Here is a 16,386-nt window from a genome sequence, read left to right as displayed (position 1 = left end):
ATGCAAGTGATAGGTTGCAGCTGGGTGTTTCTGGATATAAGGATCTAACTTTGGGACTGATCTTTGGGAGCAAAGTATTTGTTTTATCTTGGTGGTAGATGCTGCTGGTTTTCCCCCAGGTTTATGGATTTTCGGTGTCCTGACCTGCCGCCTGAACCTTTGAAATCCTGGAACCTTGAATCTTGGACTGGCTTTTGACTATGGTATAGACTCTTGATCCCTGGACTTGATCTTTTGTATATGATTTGCATCCAATGATTATATATACTCCACCTTATCCTTCTGCACTTCATTGGATTGCTCAGGTTTGCCGTCTTGAAGCTTCTCCATAGGAACTTCTGGAACATGACAATACATTTGCCAAGCAACAGACCAAAATATGAAAGAATGTCAGCATCTGTTCCTTTGCTAAAGTTATTTTAAGTATTTTAAAATATGATCACTCCCAAAACATGACAATCATAACTCATCACACCATTCTGGTGATCCCGTCCATTCCATTACTACAGAATCTAACAACAACAACAACAACAACAACAACAATAATTTTGTTCAGAAACTCAGAACAACACCCAATAACCTATGGTGACAACTGCCATAAGACATGGCCAAACTGTAAACAAGACAAGGGATTGGGAGAGTGGAAATTGTAGTTCCGAAACAAAAGCATGGGATGAAAGTGCAGTGCTGTGTCATTAACTCTGGACTATTGGGGCTAGACATTGTCAAAGGCTTGCTTAAACATCCAAGCCTTCAAATCCCTACGGAAAGAGGGCAGTGTGGGGGCCTGTCTAATCTCCCTGGGGAGGGTGTTCCACCACCAAGAAGACCCTCTCTCTTGTCCCCACCAACTGCGCTTGTGACGGTGGTGGGACTGCGAGGAGGGCCTCCCCAGCAGATCTTAGAGCCCACACTGGTTCATAGGGGGAGATGGAGTGACAAAGATCGGCTGGACCTGAACCGTGTAGGACTTTGTAGGTGATAACCTGTACTTTGAATTGGGACTGGAAACGTATCAGCAACCAATGGAGCTTCTTTAATAGGGGCATTGTGTGCTCCCTATAGCTGGCTCCGGTTAGTAGTCTGGCTGCCGATTTTCGCACCAATTGCAGTTTCTGAGCCATCTTCAAAGGCAGCCCCAAACAGAGTGCATTACAGTAATCCAATCTTGATGTAACAAAGACATGGACCACCATGGCTTCTCAAGGTATGGTCACAGCTTGCATACAAGCTTTAACTGTGTGAAGGGCTTTCCAGTCACTGCTGACACCTGAACTTTAAGTGTCAACACTGGGTTCAGGAGAACCCCTAGACTGCGGACGTGTATCCTCAGGGAGAGTTGGACCCCACTGAGCACAGCTTGCTACCTTATGCCCCGGTTGGCCACACGTCTGACCAGGAGGACCTCAGGATTAAGCAGTTTGTTAGCCCTCATCCAGCCCATCACGACTGCCAGGCACCGGTCCAGGATCCAGGCTTCCTTGAGTTAGGTAGAAAGGAGTAGTAGAGTTGGGTGTCATCTGCATACAGATGGCACCGAACTCCAAAACTTCGGATGACCTCACCCAGCAGTTTCATGCAGGTATTGAAAAGCATGGGAGATAGAATGGAACCTGACAGGACCCCACAGATCAAAGGCCAGGAATCCGAGCAGGTGTCCCCCAACTTCACCAACTGGGTGCAGTCCTCCAGGAAGGAATGGGGCCACTGCAGTGCAATACCCCCAAAACACATTCCAGAGAGCCAACCCAGGAGGAGACCATGGTCAATGGTATCAAAAGCCGCTGAGATATCCAAGAGAACCAACATGGACACTCTCCCTCGTCAAGCTCTCTGTGGAGGTCATCCACCAAGGCAACCAAAGCTGTCTCTGTTCCATGACCAGGCCTAAAACCAGACTGTGATGGCTCAAGATAATTGGTTTCATCCAAGAAACATTTATAGATCGATCAATAATAATCACGGACCTAATTTTGAACTGGCTTTGGGCAAGATTGCTCAGAAAATTGCTATTTTCTATATGAACCTGGTTGATCTTTAAGAAGAGGTTTGCTGCCCTTTGTTGGCATGCCTTTATTTTCTGAGAAGTTGAAAGATGGCATCTATTCAGGAGGAGCAACCTTGTTTATGGAATACCCTCAACACAGAGATAATATTACTCAATAGCAGCCTTGCCTTTCAGATGTTCAGGGAGGGAAGTGTTTTTGCTCACTTTGCATCCATAACTAGAGGATCCTAAGCCAGGGCAGCCCATTCTAGTGCATAATTTAATGGGCAACTCTATACACAATGCTGCCAAGCTCGTAACTGGATCTAGTTACAGGAAGCACTCAATTTCCTTGCTGCAAGGCCTCCACTGTTTATGGGTCAGTTTTCAGGCAGAATTCAAAGCCTCGTTGTATACAATAGGGCTTGAATCTTAACTAAACTGAGATTGTTGTACTTTGGACATATCATGGAATTACATGACTCACTGAGAAAAATGGTAAACGTACTAAAGAGAAAGGGGGTAGGAAAAGAGAGAAAGCACACTGAAAGTGGGTTGATTCATACAAGAAACCTAAGTCTGCTCTGTATTTGCAAAACTGAAGCAGCTCAGTGGATAACTGTTGTTTGTTCTGCAGTTGATGGTGCTTGGTGATGGAATGGTTAATGTAAGTATTAGTTATAAAGGGTTTAGTAATCTGTAAGTAAGAGTTCATGGGTGAAAGCAATTAAGGATGTAGGTATGCAAGAGATAGGTTGCAGCTGGGTGTTTGTGGATATAAGGAGCGAGCCTTGGAAATGATCTTCGGGAGAAAAGTATTGTCATATTTTGGTGGTGGATGCTACTGGTTTTCCCCCCAGGTCTGTTGGATTTTTGGTATCCTGACCTGTCTCCTATAATCTTGGAACCCTTGAACCTTGAACCTTTGGACTGGCCTTTGACTACGGTATAGATTCTTGATCCCTGGACTTCATTTATTGAACTCTTGGTGTTTGACCACTGGACTGGGCCCTTTGACTACGGTGTAGCTTTTGCTATCAGTTTTTGTTTATTCTGTGGCTGAGTGCTATCTTTATGTTTTATATTTTGGTCTAGTAAAACAGCCAGCAAGAAAGTGCTATTTTAATTAAACTGTTTGATAAAATTGGGAGTTTGGTTCATCTCTACCTAAATAAGGCAGAGCCTTGGCAACATGACAGTGACCAAAACTCTTGGGGGTTTCTCCATTGTAGGGCAAACAAAAGCAAAAGTCAACTTGATGGCAAATAACAGCAAAACTAGTTCAGGACCACACTTCTCGGCTTTCCATATGATTTCAAGCATGCCATTTTAGGTGTTTGCCACCAGATGAGGCTAGTGTTGCAGCATGCAAAACAATGCCCATGTCTCTGAGGCAGCGTTTGGTGACATAGTCTTTACATCAGAAACTCAAGGAGATTTTAAATCCAGAATAGCTATGGGGAGCCCTCTCAGCCCGGTCATAGCTAACTTCTACATGGAACACTTTGAAAAACAAGCCCTGGAGACAGCAACCAAAAAGCTCACAATATGGTTCAGATATGTGGATGACACCTTCACCATTTGGAGCCATGGAGAAGAAGAACTCAACAGGTTCCTGGACCATCTCAACAGCACCCACCCAAACATCCAATTCACAATGGAAAAAGAAAATGAAGGAAGACTGCCTTTTCTAGATGTCCTAGTTATCCGCAAACCAGATCAACAATTGGGTCACACCGTCTACAGAAAACCCCCACACAAAGATAGATATCTACATAAAAACTCTAACCATCACCCAAGTCAAAAAAGAAGCACCATTAAAGCCTTGGCAGTCCGTGCAAAAAGAATCTGCGAACCCCACCTCCTCCAAGATGAACTGAACCACCTCAACTGGGCTCTCCAGGCCAATGGAGACTCCACCTCAGACATCAGAAGAGCTGCAAGACCGAGAACAAGCCACGAGAGTAAAGATGAAGATCCTCCCAGAGGAAAAGTGTTCCTGCCATACATCAAGGGAACCACTGACCACATAGGGAAGCTGATGAAGAAACACAACATACAAACAATCTACAAACCCACCAAGAAAATCCAACAAATGCTACATTCAGCAAAGGACAAGAGGAATCCTCTCACCTCTGCAGGAGTCCACCGTGTACCATGCAGCTGTGGACAAGTCTACAGAGGGACCACCAAACACAGCAGCATTGCCCAAACACGAATCAAGGAACATGAAAGGCACTGCAGACTACTTCAACCAGAGAAGTCAGCCATAGCAGAGCACCTGATGAACCAACCTGGACACAGCATATTATTTGAAAACCATCCAACCACAGAAATGCTGGACCACACCAACAACCACCATGTCAGACTACACAGAGAAGCCATTGAAATCCACAAGCATGTGGACAATTTCAACAGAAAGGAAGAGACCATGAAAACGAACAAAATCTGGCTACCAGTATTAAAAAAACTCTAAAATTACAACAGCAAAACAGCAGAGAAGAAACAACCAGGCACATCTTAACACCTCTCAATAAAAGATTTTCCCAGGCACAGCCAGGCCTTCAAATGCTAATGAAGGTGGTCAGTTGAAACATTCACACCTAGCTCCAGCAGGGAAGAGCTCTTTGCCCCACCCTAGCCATTCCACAGATATATAAACCCATTGTCCTAATTCCAACAGACCTCACTACCTCTGAGGATGCTTGCCATAGATGCAGGCGAAACGTCAGGAGAAATGCCTCTAGAACATGGCCCTATAGCCCGAAAAAACCCACAAGAACCTAGTAATCCAGAATATTGCTCATTCCCACAGTTAGGAAGAGTATAGCTTGTTTGTGTTTCAAGTATAGGAGTGGCCACTTTGGTATCATCCAATGTTGAACCCAGTCATAATTACATTAGTGCATTCCTCGTCACATAAAAGATGCACAGATGCAACTGTTTTGCTCTTGGTGTGAGTGTTTCCTCCTGTTTTTGTTCTGCTGCCTGAATTCTTACATTTTTAAACTGTGCCAAGTTTGGTTCAATTCCATCGTTGGTGGAGTTCAGAATGCTCTTTGATTATAGATGGACTATAAATCCCAGCAACTACCACTCCCAAATGACAAAATCATAATTTTTTGAGTGATGGTCACTCCTTGCGTAGTGAGACGTTTTGTTGCCAAATTTGGTGTGATTTCGTTCGTTGGTTCTTGTTTTTTTAAGGTACTCATTCTGCACAGAGCATTTTTATATAGAGAGATGTTGTTTTCTTGTGTTGTAAGCCACCCCAAGTCCCTTTGAGGAGAGCGGGTGGGATATAAATAAAGCGTTGTTGTTGTTGTTGTCGTCATCATCCTTAATAGAATAAAGCCAGAGAACATTTGCCCCCACTGCTCTTCGACTCACCTCTTGGGAGGCTTTGTTCCAGCTGAATCTTGAGCCAGATACTCACACGCTGGCTCCAGTCTCCCGGTGCCTCCACTTCCCACAGGCGAGGCTGTTCCTCTGGATGGAGTTCCAAGAACTTTTGACAAACTACGCAGGGAAGGCAAAATCACATGGAACCGTAGTCAAAAGAGCTGCAATGCGGGATACTAACCCTCTTCGCATTCTTCCAAGCATTACTGTTATCTATAAAGAGGTTAGTATCACAGTATGCACTCTATAAATGACAACAAGCATATCAAAAGCTACAACATTGAACCCACTATAGAATCATACCATCCTAAAGTGGGAATATTCATAATCATAGAATCATTTAGCTAGAAGAGACTTGGTGGGCCATCCAATCCACCCCATTCTGCCAAGAAGCAGGAAAATTACATTCAAAGACTCCACCCCACCCCACCCTGACAGATGGCTATCCAGCCTTGGCTTAAAAGCCTCCAAAGGAGCCTCCCTCCACCACACTCCAGGGCAGAGAGTTCCACTGCTGAACAACTCTCACAGTGAGGAAGTTCTTCCTCATGTTCAGGTGGAATCTCCTTTTTTTCCTGAAGTTTGAAGCCATTGTTCCATTGTGTCCTAGTCTCCAGGGCAGCAGAAAGGAAGCCTGCTCCCTCCTCCTTGTGACTTCCCCTCACCTCTTGATACATGGCCCTCGCTATGTCTCCTCTCAACCTTCTCTTCTGCAGACTAAACATGCCCAGCTCTTTAAGCCACTCCTCATAGGGCTTGTTCTCCAGACACTTGTTCCTGTGATCGCCCTCTTCCTCTGGACACATTTCAGCTTAGAGTCACCATCTCCCTTGGGTTGCGTTGCCCAGAATAGGACACAGTGGGATTCCAGGGCAGGATAGAGGGGTAGCGAGACTTCCCTGGATCTAGGCCAGGGGTCCTCAAACCCTGAGCAAGGGCCAAGTAAATGATCTTAGAGGGCCGTATCTGGCCCTCGGGCCTTAGTTTGAGGACCCTTGATCTAGGCACTAGACTCCTATTGATGGAGGCCAAAATCCCATTGGCTTTTTAAGCTGTTGTATGACATTTCTGGCTCATGTTCTACTTCTACTTCTTCCCCACGTGGACTCCAAGATCTTTTTCACACATCCTGCTGTCAAGCCAGGCATCGTCCTCCATTCTGTCTCTTTATATTTCATTTTTTTCATGCCTCAGTGATAGTAATAGTTATACCCCCACCACCATCTCCCATAGGGACTTGGGGCCATACAGCACATAAAATGCAATACATCATCATTTAAGATCAATAGGGACCCCAAGTGCCATCCAGTCCAACACATTCTGCCATGCTGTTTTGACATGTTGAAATGTTGAAATGGCCTCCTGCCTCAATAAAGATGAGACGTTTAATGAGATTGCATTACATCCAATACTACGAGCTGGATATGAGCCACATTTGATCCATCTTGGAAGTTCTTCCTTGTGAAACAGGCTCACAGCAAACACTGGTGGCAAACACTAGCAGAAACCCCTACATTCAGTGGCGCTGGGACCCAATACCACCACCACTACCACCCCTCAAAAATGGATTGCAAACCAAACAGAAACCATTTGTTTTCACGGAAAATAGAGGAAATCTTATCCCTTTGTGCAATGGACTGGTCACACAATGGCACGAGGCTTTCTGTTTTGTTTACACTGTATGTATTTGAGTATCTGTAACAGCCTGGAGGAATGTGGCGTTTGGATAATTAGTCTGGGACGGCTAAAGTTCCTTGCGTAACACATTGTTATGAAACAATATTTGGAAAGCAGCGAAGAGCCCCGTCCAAAGAGCTGAATGATGCCTTGCGCTCAGCACGGCATTTTGTCTTTGCAACACTGTCTGGGGGCTCCTTCTTTTTTAATGAATGGGTTGCCTGAGCAGACACCACACAGCTGCTTCTAATGAGAAGTCATTCGGCATGCCCGGCCCGCACATCATGCTATTTTGAAAAGGACACATTCAGAAAAACATGTTCTGGTTAAGTTAAAGATAACATGGTGCAGATTAGAAGGCAAGCAGAACCCAACCATTTCATTTATCTGTTGACTTTACACTTCGCCATAGATTAAAAACCTTTCATGTTCCCCTGAAGTGAACTCCTTTATGTACATTAAGATCCCTCTGCAAAGGGTTGTTAAGTGATACATAGCACAAAACACGTAGGTGGTGGAGGCTCCTTCTTTGGAGGCTTTTAAACAGAGGTTGGATGGCCATCTGTTTGGGGTGCTTTGAATGTGATTTTCCTGCTTCTTGGCAGGGGGTTGGACTGGATGGCCCATGAGGTTTCTGCCAACTCTAGGATTCTATGATTCTAGGACAGTGTTTCTCAACCTGGGGGTCGGGACACAGTATTTTGTTTTGGTCGTGGGGGTTCTGTGTGGGAAGTTTGGCCCAATTCTATTGTTTGTTGGGTTCAGAATGCTCTTTGATTATAGGTGAACTATATATGATCCTGGACTCATCGCTGAGCCTGGAACCCCAGGTCTCGGCGGTGGCTGGGAGAGCTTTTGCACAATTAAAACTTGTGCGCCAGCTGCGCCCGTACCTTGGGAAGTCGGATCTGGCCGCGATGGTCCACGCTCTTGTTACATCCCGATTAGATTACTGCAATGCACTCTACGTGGGGTTGCCTTTGAAGACCGCTCGGAAACTCCAACTAGTCCAGCGGGAGGCAGCCAGATTGCTCACCGGAGCGGCGCACAGGGAGCATACCACCCCCCTGTTGTGTCAGCTCCACTGGCTGCCAATCCAATTCCGAGCACAATTCAAAGTGCTGGTTTTGACCTACAAAACCCTATACCAGGCATGGGGAACCTTCGGCCCTCCAGGTGTGGTGGACTTCAACTCCCACAATTCCTTGAGGCCAAGGTAAGCCTTTGGGGCGAATGCCTTTGGGGCGAGGTGGGACATAGAGGGAGATCCGTTCGGACAGATACACTGGGCCGGAACCGTATAGGGCAGGGGTCAGGAACCTTCGGCCCTCCAGGTGTGGTGGACTTCAACTCCCACAATTCCTTGAGGCCCTGGTCATTCCACAGATATATAAACCCATTTTCCTACTTCCAACAGATCTCACTACCTCTGAGGATGCTTGCCATAGATGCAGGCGAAACGCCAGGAGAGAATGCCTCTAGAACATGGCCATATAGCCCGAAAAAACCTACAACAACCCAGTGATTCCGGCCATGAAAGCCTTCGACAATACAATGTGTAGTGTAATGATGAACCATTTAGTAATTTAAGATCTTCTCGGTCCCACCTTCTTCCCAGGTTCGGTTGGTGAGGATGAGAGACAGGGCCTTCTCAGTGGTGGCCCCTCAGCTGTGGAACACCCTCTCTAGGGACATTAGATTGCCCCCCACCCTCTTAACATTTCGTAAAAAAGTCAAAACCTGGCTTTTTGAGCAGGCTTTCTCAAATGCAGTGTAGCAGACAAACCCTGATCTCGGAAAGACTGGACAGTGCGATTGGGTAATGATTTTAGTAATGAGATGCAGAGGATATATCTTTTTATCGGTTTTATTACTTCTTGAATTTTATTTATGTTACATGTTTTAACTGTGTTTTATATTATTGTGGGCATCGAATTGTGCCGTTTTGTAAACCGCCCTGAGTCGCCCTCGATCTGAGAATGGCGGTATAGAAATATAGCAAATAAATAAATAATCTATATAAATAAAAATGTAATGTTCATTTGTGGGATTAACATAACTCAAAAAACACTGGACGAATTGCCACCAAATTTGGCCGCAAGACACCTACTAACCCAAGGAATGGCCATCACTTAAAAAATTGATTTTGTCATTTGGGAGTTGTAGTTGCTGGGATTTATAGTTCACCTACAATCAAAAAGCATTCTGAACTCCACCAATGATGGAATTGAACCAAGTGTGGAACACAGGACTCCCATGACCAACATGGGCATTGATGGGCATTGACCTTGAGTTTGGAAGTTGTAGTTCACCTACATCCAGAGAGCACTGGGGACTCAAACAATGATGGATCTGGACCACACTTGGCACGAATATTCCATATGCCCAAATATGAACACAGATGGAGTTTGGAAGGAATACACCTTGACATTTGGGAGTTGTAGTTACTGGGATTTATAGTTCACCTACAATCAAAGAGCATTCTGAACCCCACCAACTAGAGAACTGGGCCAAACTTCCCACATAGAACCCCCATGACCAACAGAATTCTGAACTCCACCATCAATGGAACTGAACCAAATGTGGCACACAGGAGGACACACAGGACTCCCATGACCAACAGGAAACACTAGAAAGTTTTGGTGGGAATTGACCTTGAGTTTTGGAGTTGCAGTTCACCAACATCCAGAGAGCACTGTAGACTCAAACAATGAAGGCTCTAGACCAAATTTGGCATGAATACTCTATATGACCAAATATGAACACAGACAGAGTTTGGAGAAAATGGACCTTGACATTTGGGAGTTGTAGTTACTGGGATTTATAGTTCACCTACAATCAAAGAGCATTCTGAACCCCACCAACTAGTGAATTGGGCCAAACTTCCCACACAGAACCCCCATGACCAACAGAAAATACGTAAGGCCACCCAGTCCAACTCCCTTCACCAGAGCAAGAAAACGTGATCAAAGCCCTTCTGATAAAGAGACATCCAGCCATAGATATAGATAGATATATATGATTCACACACAGAGATATATAGTATCATAGATTTGAAAGGGACCCCTACAGAAGGACAATTATATGTTGCCTGTTCCAAAGTAGGCAAACTAGACCATCTCTACATCAGCACTGACAAAGACACAGCAAGAAATACTGATTACTCACAGAGCATAATGAAATTGCATAAATTACAAACCAACACTTTCTCATTACTTTATTTTCCAGATCGCCAGACTGGGCCACAGCAACGCATGGCAGGGGACGGCTAGTAAATCAATATAACGCTTTGAGCATTGGACTAGGATTCTAGGAGGCCATAGAAATCCAATGGATGCCTTGCAAAAGTCATACTTTCTTAACCTCTCTGACCCAACAATAGGTTCACTTTAGGGTTGCCTTAAGTTCAAAACAACTTGAAGGCACACTGCAACCGAATCATGAAATCATATAGAGTTGAAACAGACCACAAAGGCTTATTTTTTTGTGTCAGAAGCGAAGTGAGAATACAGTTATAATGTATAGAAAAACCACAAAGTTAAAAACTTGGCATTATGCTAAATGTCCTTTGACCAGAAGCTGGCCACTTGGAGTGCCTCTGGTGTTGCTATAAGAAGGTCCTCCATTGTGCATGTGGCAGGGCTCAGGTTGCATTGCAATAGGTGGTCTGTGGTTTCCTCTTCTCTGCACTCGCATGTTGTGGACTCCACTTTGTGCCCCATTTTTAAGGTTGGCTCTGCATCTCGTGGTGCCAGAGCACAGTCTGTTCAGCGCCTTCCAAGTCGCCCAGTTTTCTGTGTGCCTAGGAGGGAGTCTCTCATTTTATATCAGCCATTGATTGAGGTTCTGGGTTTGAGCCTGCCACTTTTGGACTCTTTCTTGCTGAGGTGTTCCTGAGAGTCTCTGTCAATCTGAGGAAGCTGTTTCTATATTTAAGAAGTTGGCATGCTGGCTATTTTGATGGGCCGGAGATATCACTGCCTTGGTCTTTTCATTGTTGGCTGCTACTTCCTGGCGGATGTCAGTGATGTTGGATGTTGTGCCATTGCGCCTGGGGGCTATAGATCTTAGTGAAAGAAACATGGACGTGGCATCTTTTCCCCAGGGGATTGCTTCTTGCCCTCCTTTAGAGAACTGGAACTCTCAAGGATCAAGACACTATAGATAACTCGAAATAGGCTTTATTGTTCACAATGAGTTATCTTTCTTAGGCATAAACTTGATGTTTCAACAGGGGTAAAGAAAATATACGTTACAGTCTCTGAAGTCTTGGGTCCAATGAGTTTTCCAGCTGAGAAGCTTTCCAAGCTCCCTCTTTTCCAATGGCTGTGAAAACCTGAACATTCACAACCCCAGTCCAATGACCTATATTGAAGGCCAAAGTCTTCCTCTGGATGCTAAAGGACTGATTTGAAGGCGCTTAAGATTCCTCAACGTCGTCCAGGGTGATCTGAACATGAAGCATTACTCTTAAGAGTACAAACTTAAGAATTGGTGATGAGAGATGGCTTGACTGAGGGCTTTAGAGCCAAGCCTTCCTCACGTCCATCTGCTGAGATGTTTGATGGTAGAATGAAAAGAAAGCACTGCCCTCTCACCCCAGGAAGGGGTGGAGCCAAACAATTGAGCAGGGGGAGCAATTCAACCGGTGGAAAATAACATTGATTGACAGCTATAGGTAACCAAACAATTCAACTGTACATTCACATACAAGTGGGGCGTGAAGCGCCGTCACAGATGTAGACATTCTGTGATAATGTGGCATGTCTCATTAAGAGCCACATCCACTGTTTTAACATGGTGAGATGTTTTCCACACTGGGCATGCATATTCAGTAGCAGAGTAGCAAAACACAAGGGCAGATGCCTTCACTGTGTCTTGTTGTGATCACCAGGTTGTGCCAGTCAGCTTTCGTATGATATTATTTCTAGCACTCACTTTTTGCTTATGTTCAAGCAGTGCTTCTTATAGGTCAGAACATAGTCCAGGGTAACTCCCAGGTATCTTGGTGTGCTGCAATGCTTCAGTGGGATTCCTTCCCAGGTCCTCCTCAGATGAGATTACCTGGGGTATGAGTGAGGCTTCCCCACAGGATAGTAACAGATCCGGGCATCACCTGGGCAATGTCTTTGAAGACGGCTGATTCGCTCACATCAGAAGTGACTTACAGCATTCCTAATGGTGAGAGCTGTGTAGTCCAACCCGTTTTGCCAGGCAGGAATATACAATCAAAGCTCTTCAGACAGATGGCCATCCAGCTTTTGTTTAAAAACCTCCAGAGAAGGAGACTCTACTGTACTTTAAGGCAGGGGTCCTCAAACTACGGTCCGGGGGCCGGATACAGCCCTCCAAGGTCAATTACCTGGCCCTCGCTCAGCGTCAACCTAAGTCTGAAACAACCTGAAAGCACACAACAACAACAACAACAACAACCCTATCTCACCATACTTCAAGGCAGGGGTCCTCAAACTATGGTCCGGGGGTCGGATACAGCCCTCCAAGGTCAATTACCTGGCCCTCGCTCAGCGTCAACCTAAGTCTGAAACAACCTGAAAGCACACAACAACAACAACAACAACAACAACAACAACAACAACAACAACCCTATCTCACCATACTTCAAGGCGGGGTCCTCAAACTATGGTCCGGGGGTCGGATACAGCCCTCCAAGGTCAATTACCTGGCCCTTGCTCAGCGTCAACCTAAGTCTGAAACAACCTGAAAGCACACAACAACAACAACAACAACAACTCTATCTCACCATACTTCAAGGCAGAGGTCCTCAAACTATGGTCCGGGGGCCGGATACAGCCCTCCAAGGTCAATTACCTGGCCCTCACTCAGTGTCAACCTAAGTCTGAAACAACCTGAAAGCATACAACAACAACAACAACAACAACAACAACAACAACAACCCTATCTCACCATACTTCAAGGCAGGGGTCCTCAAACTATGGTCCGGGGGCCGGATACAGCCCTCCAAGGTCAATTACCTGGCCCTCGCTCAGCGTCAACCTAAGTCTGAAACAACCTGAAAGCACACAACAACAACAACAACAACAACAACAACAACCCTATCTCACCATACTTCAAGGCAGGGGTCCTCAAACTATGGTCCGGGGGTCGGATACAGCCCTCCAAGGTCAATTACCTGGCCCTTGCTCAGCGTCAACCTAAGTCTGAAACAACCTGAAAGCACACAACAACAACAACAACAACAACAACAACAACTCTATCTCACCATACTTCAAGGCAGGGGTCCTCAAACTATGGTCCGGGGGCTGGATACAGCCCTCCAAGGTCAATTACCTGGCCCTCGCTCAGCGTCAACCTAAGTCTGAAACAACCTGAAAGCACACAACAACAACAACTACTACAACAACTACAACAACAACAACAACAACCCTATCTCACCATACTTCAAGGCAGGGGTCCTCAAACTATGGTCCGGGGGTCGGATACAGCCCTCCAAGGTCAATTACCTGGCCCTTGCTCAGCGTCAACCTAAGTTTGAAACAACCTGAAAGCACACAACAACAACAACAACAACAACCCTATCTCATCAGCCAAAAGCAGGCCCACACTTCCCATTGAAATACTAATAAATTTATATTTGTTAAAAATTGTTCTTAATTTTAATTATTGTATTGTTTTTAAATGTTTTTTGCATTACAAATTGGATATCTGCAGTGTGCATAGGAATTCATTCACGGTGTTTTGTTTTTTTTTCAAATTATAATCCAGCCCTCCAACAGTTTTAGGGACTGCGACCTGGCCCTCTGTTTAAAAAGTTTGAGGATCCCTGCTTTAAGGCAACACATTCCACTGCGGAACAGCTCTTATTCTCAGGATGTTCTTCCTAATGTTTAGGTAGATTATCCTTTCCTGCGATTTGAATCCATTGCTCTCTCTCCTTATCGCTAATGCAATAGAAACCAAGCTTCCTCAATATGACATATTTAAGTATGGCTTTGATGCCCTCTTCTCTTGGCGTTCTCTTCTCCAGGCTAAACATCACAGCTTTCTAAGTCTCTCCTCAAAGGGATTTATAGTTTCCAAACCTTTGGCCATTGTTTTACCCTTCTCTGGACACTTTCCAGTGTCAATATCCTTCTTAAATTGCCATCCACATACTGGACACAACATTCCTGATGAGATCTGACCCAAAGCAGAGTAGAGTGGGACTATCACTTCCCTCAATCAATACTCTTATTGACATATTCATCTAGTTATTTACCATCTGCTTGATAGACACAAGTGAGCATTAGGAGACAAGCAAAAATGAGCAAACAAAGAATGGCAATCACAATCCTTCCTTTGCCAGTCCATTCCTTTCCAACGGCTAAGGATGAAAACTTTTTTTTCTACAAACAGCATGGACATTCTAAGGGAAAATAAAATCTGGGAGAGTGATTTCTCCCTCTTCTACCAAGATTCTTGGGAAAACTAAAAGAGAAATGCATGAGTCCGGTAATAATCTAGTACAGGCATGGGCAAACTTCAACACTTCAGGTGTTTTGGACTCCAATTCCCACAATTCCTTTAGTATGTGGACAACATCCTTCAGTACATGGATGACATAGCACAGTCATGGGCCAACTTGGGATCTCCAGGTGTTTTGGACTCCAACTCCTACAATTCCTTCAATACATTGACAGCTTCCTTCCGTACATGGACAACATACTCATAGCAAAGGCATGGGCCAACTTGGGCCCTTCAGGTGTTTTGGACTCCAACTCCCATAATTTGTTCAGTACATACACAACATTTTTCAGCATGTGGACGACATACTCATAGCACAGACATGGGCCAACTTGGGCCCTCCAGATGTTTTGGACTCCAACTCCCACAATTCCTTCAATACATGGACAACATCTTTCAGTACGTGGATGACATACTCATAGCACAGGCATGGGCCAACTTGGGCCCTCCTTCCAGGTGTTTTGGGCTCCAACTCCCACAGTTCCTTCAATACATGGACAACAACCTTCAGTACGTGGATGACATACACATAGCACAGGCATGGGCCATCTTGGGCCCTTCAGGTGTTTTGGACTTCAACTCCCACAAGTGTTTTAAGTACATGGACAACATCCTTCAGTACATGGATGACATACTCATAGCACAGGTATGAGCCAACTTGGACCCTCCCTCCAGGTGTTTTGGACTCCAACTCCCATAATTTGTTCAGTACATGCACAACATTTTTCAGCATGTGGACGACATACTCATAGCACAGACATGGGCCAACTTGGGCCCTCCTTCCAACTCCCAACTCCCACAATTCCTTCAATACATGGACAACATCGTGCCTGTGCTAGTAGCCTGGGTTCTCATGCTAGCTAGGTGCTTTGTAATCAATTGTTTGGAATTGGTTTTAAACAGGAATTCCCAAATTAAATGCAATCTTGAACTTTTGAGCTTTGTGTTAAGTAAGTGAAGATGTAAAGGAGCATTTCAATGGACACAGGAAAAAAGGACAAAGATGGAGCCTCCTTGTTTCTGATGTGGAGAAGGATAAAGAAGATCCTCCCGTAGAACACTATTAGTATTGAAATGGAAAACTGCACCTCCAGCAATATTCTGTGTCAGACCATGAATTTAGAAGACAGGAGGTGCTGCGTGTCCTTTAATCAGCTTTATTATGCACACTATTGCACAGACAGATTTGTCAATCCAGCAAACTGCAACAAATGTGGGGGGCGGGGGGGAAGGGCCCACTAACAGAAATGGTGTTGGCATTTTGGAGGTTGCACACAAATTGCTCTACGAAGGAGCTCGAATGGATGAGGTGGAGCCTTAAAATGGGCTGAATTACCCAACTGGATCATTTATTATTTCGTACTCATGGGGGGAGCCTGGCTCTTTGGAACACCAAATTCATTGCAAGAGTCATCTTTTCTAGTTTGTGCCAAGTGACACATTTCAGACACTGGCTCCACTTTGAGACAGGAAATAAATATGTGTGACATGATGCACAATCTATTTTGAAAGGAAGGCAAGTCAAGCAGAAATGCTAAGCAAGGGTCAAGGTGCTGGAGAAGGAGACGCGCAGAAATTGCTTAGCCTTGCTGAAACTATTGAATTTTCCTCCCAGGGAAGGAAGGGGGATTCCATTGGCACTTGGGATGCAAAAAGAGCTATGCTCAACACATTTGTGTTAAGAAGACGCTAAAGAGCAGAATATGAGCCCTTCGCTTTGTAAGCTTCAAGGGGGCACTTCGCACATTACCTGTGATCAAGCCCAGTCAATGCACCCGCGGAGAACTTAAGTTACTTAAGATAACCAGGCAATGCAGCTTAACAAAATACCCCACTAT

General features: G+C 45.0%; 1 protein-coding gene across 4 annotated transcripts in view; it reads right to left on the bottom strand.

The window, feature by feature from the left end:
• The window catches only part of LOC132762554 (protein FAM169B-like), a 55,079-nt gene that overhangs the window by 4,396 nt on the left and 34,297 nt on the right, over window positions 1-16,386 (bottom strand). For 3 of the 4 annotated variants that reach the window (XM_060755646.2, XM_060755647.2, XM_067471305.1), the window contains 2 exons: window positions 5,378-5,506; window positions 274-338 (listed from right to left, as the gene is read on the bottom strand). In XM_060755646.2, the coding sequence (XP_060611629.2) occupies window positions 274-338; window positions 5,378-5,506 (194 nt within the window). The remainder of the gene's footprint in view (window positions 1-273; window positions 339-5,377; window positions 5,507-16,386) is intronic. The other variant, XM_067471304.1, reaches the window with a different exon arrangement.

The sequence above is a fragment of the Anolis sagrei genome, chromosome 9 (assembly GCF_037176765.1).
Source record: "Anolis sagrei isolate rAnoSag1 chromosome 9, rAnoSag1.mat, whole genome shotgun sequence".
Taxonomy (NCBI): domain Eukaryota; kingdom Metazoa; phylum Chordata; class Lepidosauria; order Squamata; family Dactyloidae; genus Anolis; species Anolis sagrei.
The sequence above is the reverse complement of the archived record's forward strand: the minus strand, read 5'-3'. Positions and strand labels throughout refer to the sequence as shown.